The following is a 19,039-nucleotide window of genomic DNA, read 5'->3' as shown; positions in this document are numbered from 1 at the left end:
ACCCGACCACAGTGGGGGCAGTGACCCGACCACAGTGTGGGCAGTGACCCGACCACAGTGGAGGCTGTGACCCGACCACAGTGGAGGCTGTGACCCGACCACAGTGGGGGGGCTGTGACCCGACCACAGTGGGGGCAGTGACCCGACCAGTGGGGGGGCTGTGACCCGACCACAGTGGGGGCTGTGACCCGACCACAGTGGGGGCTGTGACCCGACCACTGTGGGGGGCTTTGACCCGACCAGTGGGGGGCTGTGACCCGACCAGTGGGGGGCAGTGACCCGACCACAGTGGCGGGCAGTGACCCGACCACAGTGGCGGGCAGTGACCCGACCACAGTGGCGGGCTGTGACCCGACCACAGTGGGGGCTGTGACCCGACCACAGTGGGGGCAGTGACCCGACCAGTGGGGGGGCTGTGACCCGACCACAGTGGGGGCTGTGACCCGACCACAGTGGGGGCTGTGACCCGACCACTGTGGGGGGCTTTGACCCGACCAGTGGGGGGCTGTGACCCGACCAGTGGGGGGCAGTGACCCGACCACAGTGGCGGGCAGTGACCCGACCACAGTGGCGGGCAGTGACCCGACCACAGTGGCGGGCTGTGACCCGACCACAGTGGCGGGCTGTGACCCGACCCCAGTGGCGGGCAGTGACCCGACCACAGTGGCGGGCTGTGACCCGACCACAGTAGCGGGCTATGACCCGACCTCAGTGGGGGTCTGTGACCCGACCACAGTGGGGGCTGTGACCCGACCACAGTAGCGGGCTATGACCCGACCTCAGTGGGGGTCTGTGACCCGACCACAGTGGGGGCTGTGACCCGACCACAGTAGAGCGGTAAAAATAGTCCTCGCGCTACCTTGACGTTCTTGTAGGCGGCGTCGGCCTGGCGGCGGATCCTGTGCGCTTGCTTGCCGAACACCAGCGCGGCACTCTCGCTGAGGTCCCAGGATGGCGTGTTGCCCACGTAGGCCCTCATACGCTTCACCGTCTCCAAGCAGGTCGGATGTTTGAGAAGCATGAGCGGTTTTATGTCCAATTCTGCAAGGAAGAATTGTTTTTTAGTAAGAACTAAAGACTTACAAATACAAATCTCTTCTTAGAGATTTGAGTAGTCGATCGTCACACGTATTACAGATCTTGGCAACCAGATGCTAGTTGTAAAGTCAGCGTCAAATAGTTTGTGACACCCAAAGTGGCCAAAAAGTTGACAACATAACCTTATTTCAATTGTAACAAAGAGGTAATTAATATTACTAACGGGATTGCTACCATGTACCTTAATTTTGAGTTTCTGATATTTCGGCACTGTTGCAAGCGCCATGGTCACGGAGTAACTGAGGAAACTTGCGGGTGAGATGTTATGGGCAGACATGTCGGTCTACCCTCTTTCGCAGTCTTTTATTACTATTGCCTCCCGTACCACCGTTCACCAACTCACTATTTTTTCTCGACACACAACACTTTACAGCAATGGTTCCCAAACTTATTTAGTCTACTGGCCACTTTGAGAATAAATTCTTTTTAGCGCCCCCCATTTTTGTAGTCAAGAGTCGAGCTCAGTCGATGTCTAAGAGTCCTCCTAGTAGATGACACCTCCCAAACCTCTACACAACATCCCGATTTTTTTTCTGGGTCTCTTACCGCCCCCTTTAAGCCTGCAGCGCCCACAAGGGGGCGTTATCGCTCACTTTGGGAAAGACTGCTTTACAGTATCCGACCGCGGAACTACACTTTGTTTAATTCTCCGGTAGCAATCCCGTTAGTAATAATAATTGTAAGTGACAAATTGACCATGAAAGTTTAAAACAATATATTGTAACAAAGTGGTGTTGCGAAGTTTGTGCCTACTTTGGGTGTCACGAAGTACTTGAAGGACTACTTGACATAATATTTTTTATTTACAATTTTACATACCCATCAGCTCATCCAGCAGTTTTAAACACAGCTCAGTGTCTGCCTTCTCCAAGCATAAACACGTCTTAATCTTGGCGTCTAACTCTATCAGCTTCATCTCAGTCTTGAGGAACTGTACGCGAGACTTCTTCTCTTCTGCAAAAAATAAAACGTTTCAGTTAAAATGTAAGATTTTAATTTTAATGCTGATTTACACGTGTTAAGTAGATAATTAGGCAACTATATTTTAACTTATTTTTTCTGTCAAGTTGGTGGGCAGGGCTTGACACTTGACACGTTTTGACAAGCAGTTTCATAGTAAACGTTAAGAGCTTGAAGTTTGGATATAGACTTAAAATTAAGTTAAACACTTAACTAACATAGTCTCTAAGATCAAATTGTTACTAACCAAACTATGGACTGCTTTTGACTGATTAATAAATGATTTTTTTAACTACTTACTACATGTAAATCAGCCATTAAGCAAGGTAAGATTTATTAGGACGTGTTTAAGTGCCCTAAAAAGGGCCTACGTACTAGGTCTAGCGCTAAACTCAGTCAGTGCCTGAGGTATGGCAGCGGCACGGGAGGGGTAACATTGACATACACTCGGCATCAAATAAATCGCACCTCCCGCGACAAGCACTTATCAAACGTATGCATCCCCACTTCCCACCAACATTGGAACCATTTGAAAGCCTAGTTTTAAACTTCATTTCATTAAAGGAAAGGTTTTTACCTCAAAAATGTGTCTTTACAAGGATCCAGAGTCACTTCTTCAAAAAATAGGTAGTTACGCTATAGCCATTTTTTATGACTATAAAATTTTTAAGTTGGGATTAATCGCTATCCATCTGTTAAAGAGGACATGTGAGATCTTTATTTGGTTTTATAACCGTAAAAATTGGTCTAATTGAACCCAGAGATGAGTCCAAAGTGAGGTATTTTTTCAAGTCACATTTATGGTATATGTTAATCATTTATTTAGAAATGAAATGTATTTTTCTTTAAGGATATTTATTGGGCTTTCACATAACACCAATATTGTTGGGGTACCATGATTGTGTCAGAAGAAAATCTTTAAAGTTCGCGTCGCGGAAGGTGCGGTTTATTTGATGTTGAGTGTATTATGACGTGACAGAGCATACAAATGTAAAGTATAGCTGAAGTCTCGTTGACCTTTGACGTCTCAAAAACACCCTCCCATGCTGCTCTCAAACCCCAGGCACTGACTGAATTAAAAAATTGAATAGGCTCCAATAGCACTAGACCGATTTGAAAAATTCTTTCACCAGAAGAGTCTAAAATCTAAATATACAAAACTCAAAAGTGACTGACTGACATAGTGATCTATCAACGCACAGCCCAAACCACTGGACGGATCGAGCTGAAATTTGGCATGCAGGTAGATGTTATGACGTAGGCATCCGCTAAGAAAGGTTTTTACGAAAGTCCACCCCTAAGGGGGTAAGACGGAATCCACGCGTACGAAGTCGCGGGCGGCCGCTAGTCCTACATAATTTCTGATGAACATAGGCGGTACGAAGTTCGCCGGGTTAAGTAATAGTATGGACAAACTTACCAGTTTCCCTCTCCTTGTCTAAGGCAGCTTTTTCTTCATCAGTGAGGTTGAGATCCATCACCAGTTGTGCCTGAATCGACAGAGGAGTGATTTGACCCCTTTCTGTGAACAAAAAAATATTTTATTTGAACAAGATTGTGTGGGCAATCGGGACTATTCCCGCCTCTCGTTACCACCGCTGCAACTCCTGTGCTGCCAGGATCTACAGCTTGACCGCCAACAAAAACCCAACCAGTGAAGGCCAAGTTTGTACCGGGGGAAGTTAATTGTCATTGGACCCGGAACAAAGGGGATGACAGATTGTGTGGGCAAATCATCATCATTGCAGCCACAGGACGTCCACTGCTGAACATAGGCCTCTCCAATGATTTACAGATTGGCCGGTTGGTAGCGGCCTGCATCCAGCGCATTCCTGCTACCTTTATGAGTTCGTCTGTCCACCTTGTGTACACGATTTAGATTACACTTACTTAACTGCAGTTTGAAAGACAGCTGCGTCCAAGCAGCTCGCTAGTTCCATTGCAGGCGGGACGAATCGTTATTGAAACTAGTGGGACATACTGTCCCTATGTAAAGTACTGATTGATTCACCCTTACCCAACTGCAGATTGACAGTGAGAGCATTAAAGGCAGCCCGCTTGTCCTACTGTAGACGGGACGTGTAATTTTTAAAGCTACTGGGACAGTGCCATACTTAGTGTCCCGATGTTTGAGAGAGCGCGCTCTCCCACAGTAGTCGGTACAAGTCGTTATTGAAACTGGTGGGACGCAACTTGTCCCAGATGCATTGCATTATACTTAAGTACTGTCCCGACTGACACTTACCCAACTGCAGTTTGAGAGTGAGCGCATTAGAGGCGGCCCGCTTGTCCCACTGTAGGCGAGACGAGTCGTTCTTGAAACTGGTGGGACGGGACTGGAAAAGCTTCACCCCTACGTACTGTCCCGACGGCAAGTACGCTATTAGGATGTTGTCTTTCTCCGGGTCCTCTGTTGGAGAATCATTTCGTTTATAGTCTGGTCTGCGAGCACGTAGAATTTTGTTCAATGACCCCAAGCTACCCATCCTTATCGCTCGCGCGTAATTATATTGCTGTCGCGACTATGCGACGGGCGCCCGCAGTGAGTGTGCGAGCGCGACAAAATTCTACGTGCTCACAGACCGGGCTTTAGTATTTTTTAGTTGTATAAAAACGAAAGGTCACTGACTGATTGACTGACTCACTACAAGTGCTAGGAGTCTTAAATTTTGCATAGGGGTTCCTTTTAGAACTTGGTGCTCACTAAGACGGTATTTTGCAGAATTCAACTCCTAGGGAGTAAAACGGGGGTTGGAAGTTTCCACGCGTACGAAGTCGCGGGCGGCCGCTAGTAATGTATATTTTAGAGAAGTACTGTAGGTCTATAGGTCTAGCTCAGAACTAAGTCAGTCCTTGAGGTATAGGAGCGGCACGGGAGGGGTGACACTGACAATATGTCGTGACAAACCAAATATTGGTAAAGTAGGTAAGATACAATTATGGACCCTGTCGGGCACTGCATTTTAGGAGAGAGGAAGATTTTTCAAATAAATCTGAAGGAGATCTAGTCTCACTGACGTATGACGTCACAAAAACACCCTCCCGAGCCGATCCCATACCTCAGGCACTGAGTTAGGCGCAAGATCTTCGTAATTCAATCTGTCAGACTACATTGTAATTCTTTAGATGGGTCTAAATATTGAAAAAAAAAAAAAACACCAATCAAATTCCTCAACCCGATTTGATCGATTTAGATTAGAGCACTATTCTAATATAGACTGTATACTTCCTTTCAATTTATAGATATTATTATTAGGTACTATCTTGTCTACACTAATATTATAAAGAGGAAAACTTTGTTTGTTTGGTTGTAATGAATAGGCTCAAAAACTACTGGACCGTGTTTAAAAATTCTTTCACCATTCGAAAGCTACATTATCCACGAGTAACATAGGCTAAATTTTATTTTGGAAAAACATAGGATTCAGGGGTCCACGCGCGCGAAGCCGCGGGCGGAAAGCTAGTTCTAAATACATTAGCAACATTGAAATAAACAAAAACAATTTAAATTAACGAAACGAATTTATTTAACAAACTAAATCACATTTAATTCTTCTTCCCTCGTTTCATTTTAATCAAATTACAATTTTCCTTCGGGTACATTTGCAAAATTTTCTCCACAGTCACATTTACTTCATCATTTTGTTCATCTTCTAAATGATGAGATTTAACGTAATCAGAATATTTCATATTAAAACCCATATCTCCATTTTCTATAGACATTACGACGGGTTTTAGGTTATCAATTTCAGTATTTCTTTTGAATAAATTCAAGAAATCTTCTTCTGTAGGTGGTCTTTCAGGTTTCATTTCAAAACTTTTCGCGTCCAAATCTTTGTATACTTTAAGAGACGCTACAGAGCATATGGAGTTAGTTTTTTGTGTCAAATTTTGGACGGATTTATCAGAATTTTGAGTGTTTTGCAACGAAATATTATAATCATCGTTGTTTAGAATATTGTATGAACCAGTCAATATTCCAGATAACGTTGTTGCTTTGTTAATATTTTGTATTTTCGCCACTTCTTGATCGTTTATTGTGGTGTTTGAATTGTCGTTGAAAACAGGATTTATGTCCAAAGTGAGATGTTGAAAATTATCGATTGGATCTATGTTGGTCAAAGTTTCATCAAAATTGGCAAATGTTGGGTCAAATGTATTGGCTTCAAAATGTTTATTGGACAAATTTTGTGTTGTATCTTCTAAAATAGGCTGAGTTGCATTAGATTTAGAATTTTCAGTATCAATTTTGTTATTTGTTTTAGTGGGCGGCACAAACTTCTTAGGTTTCGATTGGGTTTTATTTCTTGTTTTATTTTGAGATTGTTTGCCAAATGTTGGTATTATTTTGATATTTGGTTTGTCATTTTGTGTTTCTTCAATTGTTTTCTTATTATCATCTGTGAATGATTAAAAATACATTGTAGATTACAGAAATATACGATTAAGTACCATTAGATGAAATATTTCATTTATTATGAAAAGTACTTAGTCAAAAGACGCAAGAAACACATCAATGTTTGTAATGGCACATCAAGCTTTACACAGTGGCTTCCTAACTAGTTTTAATAGGCATTATTTTATTTATTTTACAACGAAAACATCGTCTAATGCGCCGCCGTCGACTGTACACTACGAACATTTTAATGAAGTTACAGTCTATTACTTCCATTCTTAGGAATCGCGCATAAATGCCAATTATTATTATTCACATTAAAATACGCATTCAAATAATAAAAATTGTTTCATCTCTTACACTAAACAAATCATCTCATAACACTCGTTAGGCCCATGCGGGAATTGAACCGGCAAACGCGAAAAAAGCACGACTATCAACGAGATAATACATACTTATGATAGAGCAAAACACTGCCTTGAACTCGAGAAACAGGACCGTTCATTGTGGAAAACCTTGGGGGAGGCCTTTATCCAGCAGTGGACGTCATTTGGCTGAAACGAACGAACGAACTCGAGAAAAAATAATTTTCTTTTATAAGTACCTACTACCTATTGATAAATGGAAATAATATTGTAAAGCAATATACATTGTATTCAAAATATATTTACCTTGATTCATCTGTAAATCATCCTTCTTTTTAGTATCGTCTTTGTTAACATCATTACCACTGTCTACAGTTGGTGAAACCATCAAATTATCTTCGTACTGACTGAAAATATCTTGGCTGAACAAATCCTCCATGACTAAAACTTAATTATTTTTAAATTCACTAGCTATTTCAGTTAAGTTTTCGTTAATTTATAAAAATGTTTTTTTTTTTCGAAACACAAAATTAGTGTTGTCTGTATCGAGTTGCGCGCGCTTTTGAAGAGCGAGAGGAAATTCAAATTTCGAACGCGCTGCACACTTTCTTTTTTAAATTAGTAAGTGGCTTGTTTTTTTTGTTCATGGAATTAAGACGCAAACAGGTTACGTAACATGAGGTTTTAATTTTTTGGGAAAAGAATTAAAAATAAATAATTTTAAATGGAAATAAATGCGGAAAAAAATTTATAATATCGTAAGTATTTTTCAAGATATGTGCCTTTAACAGATAACTTACCCGATTTGAACGGTTCCTTCAGATCTTCAAGCTCCGACTGTAAGAGAAAACATTGTTCAAATCAAAAAAATCTTTTTGTTTTTTCGAAATTTTTGTTATTTGTGCAATATATTTTTTTAGTACCAAAAAGTACATCATTTTACTTATTTATTTTTGTAAACGAGAAGTAAACAATTATATACATTGGCAACGCTTATGTTCACACTAACGACCACAGATTAAAAAATACTACTTTTCAACTGTTCTTAACAACTTTTTTATATTACCTGTGGAACAGCGTTGTACAGTTTCCCGCTCTTTTCAGGGGCTTTTTCTTTTGTCTCTTTCTCCTTTTCTTTTTCAGCAGTGGGGGAAGCCCCGCGCCTCTTTTTGGGTAGCGGGGAGGGTAGAGTGGCGTTTTCTTCTGTTTGTTCGTCTATGTATCTAGAAGTAGAGAGAAGATAATGATTTACAGTACATACTAGCTTTTGCCCGTATGGATTTATAATCTAATACTTATAATAAATCTGTAGAGAGGTCAATTCTGTACATGAAATATATTTTCAAAATAACTATCAGGGGGTGATAAGTGATCGATACTGATGCCAAAAATGCAATCAGTAAAATTTTTGTCTGTCTGTCTGTCTGTATGTTCCTTATAGAAACAAAAACTACTTGACGGATTTTAACGAAACTTGGTACAATTATTCTTCGTACTCCTGGGCAGGTTATAGGATCCTTAGGAATTCCCACGGGCACGGGAATTAGCGGGAAAATCCTTTTGTATGAAAAATCTAAACTGCTTAAGTTAGACGCTTGAAATTTGGCATGCAGGTACCTTAGTCAACTTAAAGCTTAGTTACAACAGGATATTGCAAAATTCCCACGGGAACGGGAGTTAGCGGGAAAAAACATTTGTATGAAAAAATCTAAACCGCGTAAGATAGATGAAGGGGGTAAAACGGGATCCACGCGTACGAAGTCGCGGGCGGCCGCTAGTGTTGAATATTGTTAACTTAGAATAATGCACCTAGATGGATGATCTTCACACAAGCACTTCAGCTATAATAAGGCATCTTAATATGTCATCTTACATTTATGTTTGGACTTTGACAACTATCAGAATGTATGGGAAAATCTAAGCGAGTGATATATACTCAACATCAAATAAACCGCACCTTCCGCGACGCGAACTTTAAAGATTTTCTTCTGACACAATTACGGTACCCCAACAATATTGGTGTTATTTGAAAGCCCAATAAATATCCTTAAAGAAAAATACATTTTATTTCTAAATAAATGATTAAGGCTTGGTATTTCTGCTAAAGTAGGTATTTCACGCTGTCAAAATCTGCGCGCGCAATACTTCGCCGAAGACAACGCGCCAAAGAGCTCTCGCGGCTACACAGTATAAAAATACCAGTTGGTTAGGTTAGGTTGACTTCCTTCCGTTCAAGCGTCACACTCACAACACTTTCTAATACAAATCATATCCAAGTGATACAAATTAAAACACCTTTCAGAATTTTTGGGAATATATTTTAGAATCGAATAAATATAAAATATAACTGCCAAAGTAAACACGGTTCAAAGAGGCGTGGCATCACCCAACCTTCCGGAAGTTCCGCGCCGGCCAAAAGAATTTCAAGATTACGTCACCCGACCTATCGGTAGGTCATTTAATGATCAGTTCATCAGAAAAACATTATATGATCAGTTACTCGTAGTAGCGATTATTTAGAGCTTGGATAATAAATTATAGTTGTTGCAATTCACGAAACTTAGCATGTGGTTAATTACATTAATCAGTACACGCATCAATTTTGTTCAGTCTTTTTGTTTATTAATAAATAAAAATATCATACTAAAATTGCATACATATTTGTTTGTATTGGTCTGGGTGTTTTCTTTCCATAATTTATGTACAACGTATTACGGGGCTCTGTATCGAAAATCACTATGACCATCACACGCGGTTACCTGGCGCAGGCACCCGCTCTGAGCACTCATGGGAGTTTATGCGGAGGTTGCTAGAGTTTGACTTTGAGCTTTGTTTATAGTCATTACGAAGCAGATTTTGATGGGAAACTGCACTGTCTTGAATTCGAAAGGGTAATTTGACGGTGTTAGGGGAATTCTAGGAATAAATGCAGAGCCTCCTCATTGAGATTGAGACATTTCAATTTGAGATTTCACTTGACATTAATTGCAATCTGACATGGAGTTATCAAACACTTGTAAAAATAAAAAGTAATTAAATCAAAAGCAGTAAGTATCTACACTGATCATCATAAAAATCGACCCACACGCGACAGGCACTTTCAAACGTATGCATCCCCACTTCCCACCAATATTACTATACTATATTACCAGTTAAAAGCCTAGTTCTAAACTTCATTCCATTAAAGGAAAGGTTTTTACCCCAAAAATGTGTCTATAGAAGAATCCAGAGTCACTTCTTCAAAAAATAGGTAGTTACGCTTGAACCAACTTTTATGGCTATAAAACTGTTAAGTTGGGATTAATCGCTATCCATCTGTTAAAGAGGACACGTGAGATCATTATTTGGTTTTATAACCATAAAAATTGGTCTAATTGATCCCAGAGGTGAGCCCAAAGTGAGGTCTTTTTTCAAGTTTTTCAAGTCACATTTATTGTATAAAATGTTAATCGTTTATTAGGAAACTAGCGGCCGCCCGCGACTTCGTACGCGTGGATCAAGTTTTACCCCCTTCATCTATCTTACGCGGTTTTGATTTTTTCATACAATTTTTTTTCCCGCTAACTCCCGTTCCCGTGGGAATTTTGCAATATCTTGTTGTAACTAAGCTTTAAGTTTTCTAAGGTGCCTGCATGCCAAATTTCAAGCGTCTATCTTACGCGGTTTAGAGATTTTCATACAAATGTTTTTTCCCGCTAACTCCCGTTCCCGTGGGAATTTTGCAATATCCTGTTGTAACTAAGCTTTTAGTTTACTAAGGTACCTGAATGCCGAATTTCAAGCGTCTAACTTAAGCGGTTTAGATTTTTCATACAAAAGGATTTTCCCGCTAATTCCCGTTCCCGTGGGAATTCTTAAGTATCCTATAACCTGCCCAGGAGTATGAAGAATAATTGTACCAAGTTTCGTTAAAATCCGTCGAGTAGTTTTTGTTTCTATAAGGAACATACAGACAGACAGACAGACAGACAGACAGACAAAAATTTTACTGATTGCATTTTTGGCATCAGTATCGATCACTAATCACCCCCTGATAGTTATTTTGAAAATATATTTCATGTACAGAATTGACCTCTCTACAGATTTATTATAAGTATAGATTAAATGTGTTTTTCTTTAAGGATATTTATTGGGCTTTCAAATAACACCAATATTGTTGGGGCACCATGATTGTGTCAGTAGAAACGAGTTTTCCTGTAAAACGTAGGTGGGCCGATTTTTGTGATGACCAGTATAGTATTGATATCAACTTCGACGCAAATGACTCCCAAAATAACTTTCTACCCCTTTCACATGTTTGTCATGAATTATAATATTAAGGAATTGTTAAGCAAAATTTCAAGTAGATTGAACCAAAGAATCACTGTCCCATACAATCTTTGCCCCCTTTTTTCACCCACTTCATTTCATGACCCCATTTCGGAAAATCGGATGCCTACGTCATACAAAGAACACACCTTCCAACTTTCAGGTCTCTACGATATCCGTCAGTCATTTAGGACAAAGCATTTTTACTAGTTGTCCAATACTCTAATGTTCCACGTATGTCATTGACAGGAGGGCGCTACTATCTTAATGGGTCCCAACTTTATGCCACTTGACATTTCAGAATCGTTTGACTTTAGATACCTAAGCGATTTGATATTCAGAGTCTTTTAATGAAATCAAGTTCTAAAATAACTTGAGGTGTTGTACCCGATCAAGCTTTTCATTGCAGGACAATTAAATAGTTTTATTATTAGTTTCTTCTTTAAGTCTTGATTTGTCAGAGTAGGTAAAGGCTCCATGAGAGCAAAATTTAGCTTTATAATATACTCAACATCAAATAAACCGCACCTTCCGCGACGCGAACTTTAACGATTTTCTTCTGACACAATCATGGTGCCCCAACAATATTGGTGTTATTTGAAAGCCCAATAAATATCCTTAAAGAAAAACACATTTAATTTCTTAATAAATGATTAACATATACCATAAATGTGACTTGAAAAAATACCTCACTTTGGGCCCACCTATGGGATCAATTAGACCAATTTTTATGGTTATAAAACCAAATAATGATCTCACGTGTACTCTTTAACAGATGGATAGCGATTAATCCCAACTTAACAGTTTTATAGCCATAAAAGTTGGCTCTAGCGTAACTACCTGTTTTTTGAAGAAGTGACTCTGGATCCTTCTAAAGACACATTTTTGGGGTAAAAACCTTTCCTTTAATGAAATGAAGGTTAGAACTAGGCTTTCAAATGGTGCCAATATTGGTGGGAAGTGGGGAAGCATACGTTTGAAAATGCTTGTCGCGGGAGGTGCGATTTATTTGATGTCGAGTGTAGTTTTTAATTTTTTTCTTGAAATATTTGACGCCTTGTAACCTCTCGTTAATATAGGTCCACACAAATAAAGAATGTTTGACTTAGACTTTAATAATTATGCTCGTACATAATTATAAATAAACTAGCTTTCCGCCCGCCGCTTCGCCCGGGTAGAGTTTTTCGGTTTTTATATAACCTATTACACTCAGATATAATGTGGCTTTCTATTGGTGAAAGATTTTTTAAAAATCGGTTCAGCAGATCCCGAGATTACCCCTTACAATTTAACAAATATACAAACACACAAACTTTACCTCTTTATAAATTAGATAAAGATAGGTAATTTAAAACCCTATTTTGTTTTATTCTTTTTTTATTTTAAACATTTCACAATCCAAACTAATATTTACTGTAAGTAAATGCTAAATAGTAAATATTAGTTTGGATTGTGAAATATCCTACTTCCTACTAATATTATAAAGGCGAAAGTTTGGATGTCTGGATGTTTGTTACTCTTTCACGCAAAAACTACTGAACGGATTTTGTTGAAACTTTACAGTATTATTGTTTATAACCCAGATTAACATATAGGCTAACACTTATGACAATATAAATGACAAATAAATTTCAATATATAAATAAGAAGTGTCTAAAAAGCGCCATCTACCTATCGTCATTAGTTAAAATCTACAGCGCTGGACAAACTACTGTATGACGTTCGTAAATATTCATTCGGGGGAAGCCGTGAAACGCCATCTATCAACATGATATCTAACGGGGGTAAAACGAGGTCTACGCGAACGAAGTCGCGGGCGGCCGCTAGTTTATAATAGGTAGCTTTCCCTCCGCAACCTTATTGGTATTCCATGTATGTGTCTTTTGACTGATTTATGTTACACATTTCATGTAAAATTTGTCCAGTTATAACTCCATTTACATCTGCATCTGTAAACAAGGGTTCATGTTCTCCAGCCCAGATGCCGAGTAAACAGAATTGTCTTTCAGTGACGTGCAGCTGCCCCTATATTTGACCCACTGACCTAATTTTTTATTATTTATTTGTATCAGTGTCAGTGTCTTCTAAAGAGTGTAAGACGATTGTATGTAGGTACTATTAAAATGTAATTTTAGCTCATTGGTTTTGTCTCATATTTGAGGAATGTACCATGAGGTATGTATCATGAGTAGAGTCTTCGTTTAAAAGGATGCGAACGATTTAAATTTCAATAGGTAGACAAAATTGATAATTCTTAATTATCAAAAATTTTAGCTTTCTCCAGTAGCACTGATATTATTATACTGTGACTCATCAAAGTCATCATTGTCAAAAATATTGACAAATCGCGAACTGTCACGGCCATAAAACTGACACGCGTCCGTCCTCCGTAAGCGCCACCGCGCGACTGATTGAGATTGTCCAAGCCGTCATGGACGATTTTTTCCACATTTTTTAACATAGTAACTAAATAAGACGCAATATAAAAATTTCATCCGTTAAAAGCCCTCAAGTTATTTCTGAACTTTAGTTTAGTAAAAGATTTAGAATCTCAAATCGCTTATTTTAAAAATAAAACCATAAATAGAAAACGAATAGAGGTAACTTTGGGAATTTATTCTATCGAGTCAACTTCATCAAATCGTGTTTCCATCCGTTAATAGCCCTAGAAAATATCCTCAACTATGCCCAATAAAAATCTTAGCCTTTAATTTTAAAGTTTAGTACCTCAAAAATGATAAATGAAAACCTCATTTTCGCCATTTTCTCTGCTACCCGGCCTTAACATATACCATAAATGCGACTTGAAAATAGACCTCACTTTGGGCTCACCTCTGGGATCAATTAGACCAATTTTTATGGTTATAAAACCAAATAAAGTGTCCTCTTTAACAGATGGATAGCGATTAATCCCAACATAACAGTTTTATAGTCATAAAATATGGCTATAGCGTAACTACCTATTTTTTAAAGAAGTGACTTTGGATCCTTGTAAAGACACATTTTTGGGATAAAAACCTTTCCTTTAATGAAATGAAGTTTAGAACTAGGCTTTCAAATGGTACCAACGTTGGTGGGAAGTGGGGATGCATACGTTTGATAAGTGCTTGTCGCGGGAGGTGCGATTTATTTGATGCCGAGTGTAGTTTGAAGTGCTTCACTTTTCTTGCGCTTACTCGCTTTCTATGGGTCTACTAGCGCTTAACTCAGTGCCTGAGGTATGGGACCGGCACGGGAGGGCGATTTTGTAACGGTCCAACGTCAGCAAGACTTCAGTGGGTCTAGACAAAGTGCAAATTATAATCGCAAACCAGTCGAACAGTGGTCGAAAAGCCCCTTTTTTGTATGGAGTTTTGACGGATTCGATTTTCGATTCGATCAAAAAGTGCGTTTTGTCTAGGGGGGCAGATTTGTATGTACTGTCACGTCATAACATGTCACTCCTTCCGTGGCGCCTATAGAGGTTATAATTCTATTAGTGTTAATAGAATTAATGTATGTCACAATCGCAAACATAGTACGAGTCTTACGTACTACATTTCGGCTATTGACAATTTGATGTACGGATCTTTGAAAATTGTAGCTCAACTTAAAACTAAAATCATAATGAGATCCGAATATGGTATAACTAGCTGTGCCCGTGACTTCGTACGCGTGAAAAGTTTTAATGATATTTCCTCTTCTTGCAACATTTTTCTTTACTGCTCCACCCCTATTGGCTGTAGGGTGATGTTATACAGAATGGAAACGATAAGTGATCTTACTCAATCCCATATTATAAATGCGAAAGTAACTCTGTCTGTCTGTCTGTCTGTTACGCTTTCCCGCTTAAACCTCGCAACCGATTTTGATGAAATTTGGCATAGAGATAGTTTGAGTCCCGGGAAAGAACATAGGATAGTTTTTATCCCGGTTTTTGAAACAGGGACGCGCGCGATAAAGTTTTTCTGTGACAGACAAAATTCCACGCGGGCGAAGCCGCGGGCGGAAAGCTAGTTATTTCTAAACTATAAAAGACATCGAAAAACTGGTTACTGATCCTGAAAGTGCTTCACGACCTCTATCAAACAGTATCAATAATGGAGTTTTTTGTAATAAAGCAACTTTTTAAATCTACAGGGTGTTAGGTAAATGGGTATATGAGCCGAGACCAGCCCATGTTAACATAGTCATATAAATACTATAGTGGTGTCAGAAAGTCTGGGAAAGGTACCATTATTGAGTAATCAGCTGATTCAGTTTTTGTCGCCAAATTGCGTCGTGACACCCCTGAAAATTAATAGTACGACAAACTAGCGTAGATAAAACAAATAACAGAATTCATTATAATTTTCTGCCTAAAAATTTGTCTCTGAGAGGCAAAAACCTTAAGCAATCCCCCAGGAATCAGTCCATCTAAAAAGATTTAGCACAAGTCAAATACTCCCTTACCTTATTTGATTCGATTTGGATTTTGGATAAGTAAAAGTAAGTAAGTGGTCAAGAACTAATTGTACTTCATTGACTGTAACTTACTTATTTAAATAAACTGAATAATCAGGACCGTTCATTGTGGACGTCATTCGGCTGAAATGAATGAAGGAACGAATCATTAAAACTTGATAACTTTGATTAAGGAAAATGAGACATTGTAGGTAATCATCTAAATTTTATCATCGTAAATCACGGTATTGTGTACTAAAAATACCTTAACTAAAAATAAGACACCATTGAAAAAAAACCTTAGGCATTAAAGAAATGTGTCCAACGCTCTGTTTAATCTTTGAAGGACAACGAAATGTCTTTTGTTGATGAACAATGGGACCGGCACGTGTAGTGCGAGTGAGATGCAAGACGTATCGCACGGCGGCTTTCACTTGCAAGAAAGAGTCGGAAGATCATCGCGGCGCAGGAGTAGAGATGTGTAAGGAGGTGACATTGAAGGCAAAAAATCGATTTAGATTTTTCACGTGTTCGATAATAAATCGTTGAAGGATTTTTATTCTACAAATAATAAATTTAGGTGCCATTAATTAATTTCCAATCATTAATGGAGACGACATGTGGTTGGGGTTAAGTTTTCATTTCATGATTGACTAATGAAGGTCGAGTCGTCTGGGGTCAAAGTGTCGTAATTACAGTGCCGTAATTACAATCCAGTTGGTCAGTACAGTAGTCTTGCCGATTGTCTATCAATAGCCTATCGAAAGGCCACCCAATCACTCATACTATCGTTAATAAAATATCATATTTTCTAATCTAAGAAAAATAACAGCGTTTATCGCAAATTTCAATTTAGCTAAAACATTTCCAAAAGCATGGCAGATTACGGTTTTCTTAATTTACCAAATAAAACTGTGTTGTTTTTTTTTCAATGTCTTCTATCAATGCAAATGGTATCGTTAAACTAATTTAGACCCATCGATAGTATGAGCGATTTCAGGTAGGTAGGATCTATCAATTAATCGATAATTGATTTTAAGACATTCCTATTGATTACTCAGATGGTTTTCAAACAATTTGATATTTTAATCGATTTTATGTAATATCAATATCGATTACCGATTTTATGGAAAAAATAATGACCCCGCACTAGTTGCACCGCGCATGCGCCATGCGGCCATGTTTATTTGTTTACATTATTTTGTCAGTAAATAATTTGCGTTCGTTGCGATGTTTTGTTGTTGACGTTCTGGATAATTAGATATTCAAATAGCTAAGTAATACAGTGAAATTATGGTGATGTGTGTTGAGTGGTGTTGGTGCAATAGGACTTTGTGTCTTCTTTAGTGTGATGAACTATTTATGTCCGGGAGACCTTCCGTTCCACGATGCCTTGTATCTTAATGTTTTCACGGGTGGGTGAATCGACATCACCATACCACCGATGGGAGACCCGGAGATCCCGTTCTTGAAAATAGGATTTCACTACAAGAACCTACCCGGTCACTTGAAAGCGTGGGAAGGTGAATTAAGTGAGTGGATGGATGTGATAGATGTGTTGCGATTCGTTTTGTGAATTAGAGTGAAGTGTTACCCCCTGAATACCTTGGATTGCTTGCAGAGTCAATAAAAAGAGGTAAGTGAAGAATTGGTTCAAAAGTAATAATAAAAGTGGGCGGTGCCGACTCGCGTCAAAGGAGAACAACCACTTTCTATGAAGCGTTGGGCCCAGTACTAAGTTATTTGTACAGCTACAAATTTTATGTCGTTTTTATGCCTTCATAAACTAGTTTATTATTGTGTTTATTTGAGGTTGCTAACTAATGTCATTCTCGAGAAAACTAAATTAGAAAAAACTAGAAAAAATGTTACTTTTATACAAAATCCAGTCGTCAGTTACCCAAATCGCAAGCAGAATCCGTTAGAAATAGCATAAAATGTTATTAATCGATAGTTTTATTTCTTCTTCTTCTTTTAATTCGTTTTAATTCAATTCAACAAGCATTCGCAACAGTCTCATCCTTTAGATCCTTAAGACATACTCTATAATCTGTGGTCTCATCTGTGATTCGCAAGTGACATTGCTGCATTGACAGATGTCAAAACGAATTATTTTCATTCAATAATTCATTCAATCATTTTAGTTTTGTCATCTGTCAGTACAAACCTTCTTAAAGATCAAATACACTGAATTGTCCCACCCGTGACATTGACAGGGGGCGCCACCGTCAATACCGGATCGCTGGTTCCGATTTTTGCCATGTTAGAAACTATATAGTTGAACGATGGTGGCGCCCCCCTGTCAATGAGTTTGGTGGGACACTATAGTGTATTAGAGTCTTTAATCGATTGACTTTTAACGTTCCATTTTACGTTATCTTAGATTAAATCATTAATTCGTTTTTATTATTGTATACGACTTACGACATCAGTTAAAATTATCATTTTTACCGTAAAATACTCCCTAATGTATGCGTAATATAATATCAAAAACCTACCAATGTACAACTCTGTACAAACTTGGGCCCAAAATGGTTGTTCTCCTTTGTGAATGAAATACCGTTTGACCACGTTTGACCTAGGAGGGAGTTGCGCGATCGTAGGGCTGTCCAAAAATTAAAATAATAATAATTTATTTAGTTTTGTATGGGAAAATATTTTTTATTAAATATTACGATATCCACTTTCTGACACCACTATAGTATTTATATGAGTATGTTAACATGGGCTAGTCTCGGCTCATATACCCATTTACCTAACACCCTGTATATCTACAAAAGCGAAAGGTTGATTGACTAACTCACTCATCACGAAATCTCAGAAACTACAAGTGCTAGAAGTCTCAAATTTTGCATGGGTGTTCCTTTTAGAACGTAGGTGCTCACTAAGAACGGGTTTTACGAAACTCCACCCCCAAAGCACGAAGTCGCGGGCGGACGCTAGTAAATAAATAACCAATCTTACCTTTTCGGCCTGATCTTCCTGCCACTCCTGCTGACAATCTCCTCATTTTTGGCGTTTTCTTCTTCATCCTCCTTTGGTTCCTGATCCTTCTTCGGTTTCCCGCGGGGCGTTTTTGGTTCTTTAGGCTTGGGGGCTTCTTTGGCTGGTGTCTTGGCGTCTTTGCCTTTACGACCCTTCTGTTGATAGAGATGTGTGTGTTCAACTATTGAAAACATAGCCCTCCTTTTGGCGGTTAGGTAAAAAACAAACGTAAATAAAAAAAAATCAATCATAATAAACAAACTGAAATGCAATTTTGTTATACCTAGTGGCATTATAGCAAATAATAATATAGTAACATAGCTAATATCGCATAACAAAAAATCATCATCATCTCAGCCATAGGACGTCCACTGCTAAACATAGGCCTCCCCCAATGCTTTCCATGTCGCCCGGTTGGTAGCGGCCTGCGTCCAGCGCCTTCCCGGTACCTTTATGATGTCGTTGGTCCACCTTGTGGGTGCCAAAGAAATATACACTTGTATTT

The 19,039-nt window shown here is 38.9% G+C and overlaps 1 protein-coding gene across 1 annotated transcript in view; it reads right to left on the bottom strand.

Annotated features, from left to right (window-relative positions):
• The window catches only part of LOC135085025 (myb-like protein X), a 28,813-nt gene that overhangs the window by 4,853 nt on the left and 4,921 nt on the right, over positions 1-19,039 (bottom strand). The window contains exons 7-13 of the mRNA XM_063979807.1: positions 18,514-18,689; positions 7,886-8,042; positions 7,620-7,656; positions 4,304-4,468; positions 3,479-3,580; positions 1,918-2,052; positions 860-1,041 (exon numbers count right to left, since the gene is read on the bottom strand). Of these exons, the coding sequence (XP_063835877.1) occupies positions 860-1,041; positions 1,918-2,052; positions 3,479-3,580; positions 4,304-4,468; positions 7,620-7,656; positions 7,886-8,042; positions 18,514-18,689 (954 nt within the window). The remainder of the gene's footprint in view (positions 1-859; positions 1,042-1,917; positions 2,053-3,478; positions 3,581-4,303; positions 4,469-7,619; positions 7,657-7,885; positions 8,043-18,513; positions 18,690-19,039) is intronic.

The sequence above is a fragment of the Ostrinia nubilalis genome, chromosome 27 (assembly GCF_963855985.1).
Source record: "Ostrinia nubilalis chromosome 27, ilOstNubi1.1, whole genome shotgun sequence".
NCBI classification, from domain to species: domain Eukaryota; kingdom Metazoa; phylum Arthropoda; class Insecta; order Lepidoptera; family Crambidae; genus Ostrinia; species Ostrinia nubilalis.
The sequence above is the reverse complement of the archived record's forward strand: the minus strand, read 5'-3'. Positions and strand labels throughout refer to the sequence as shown.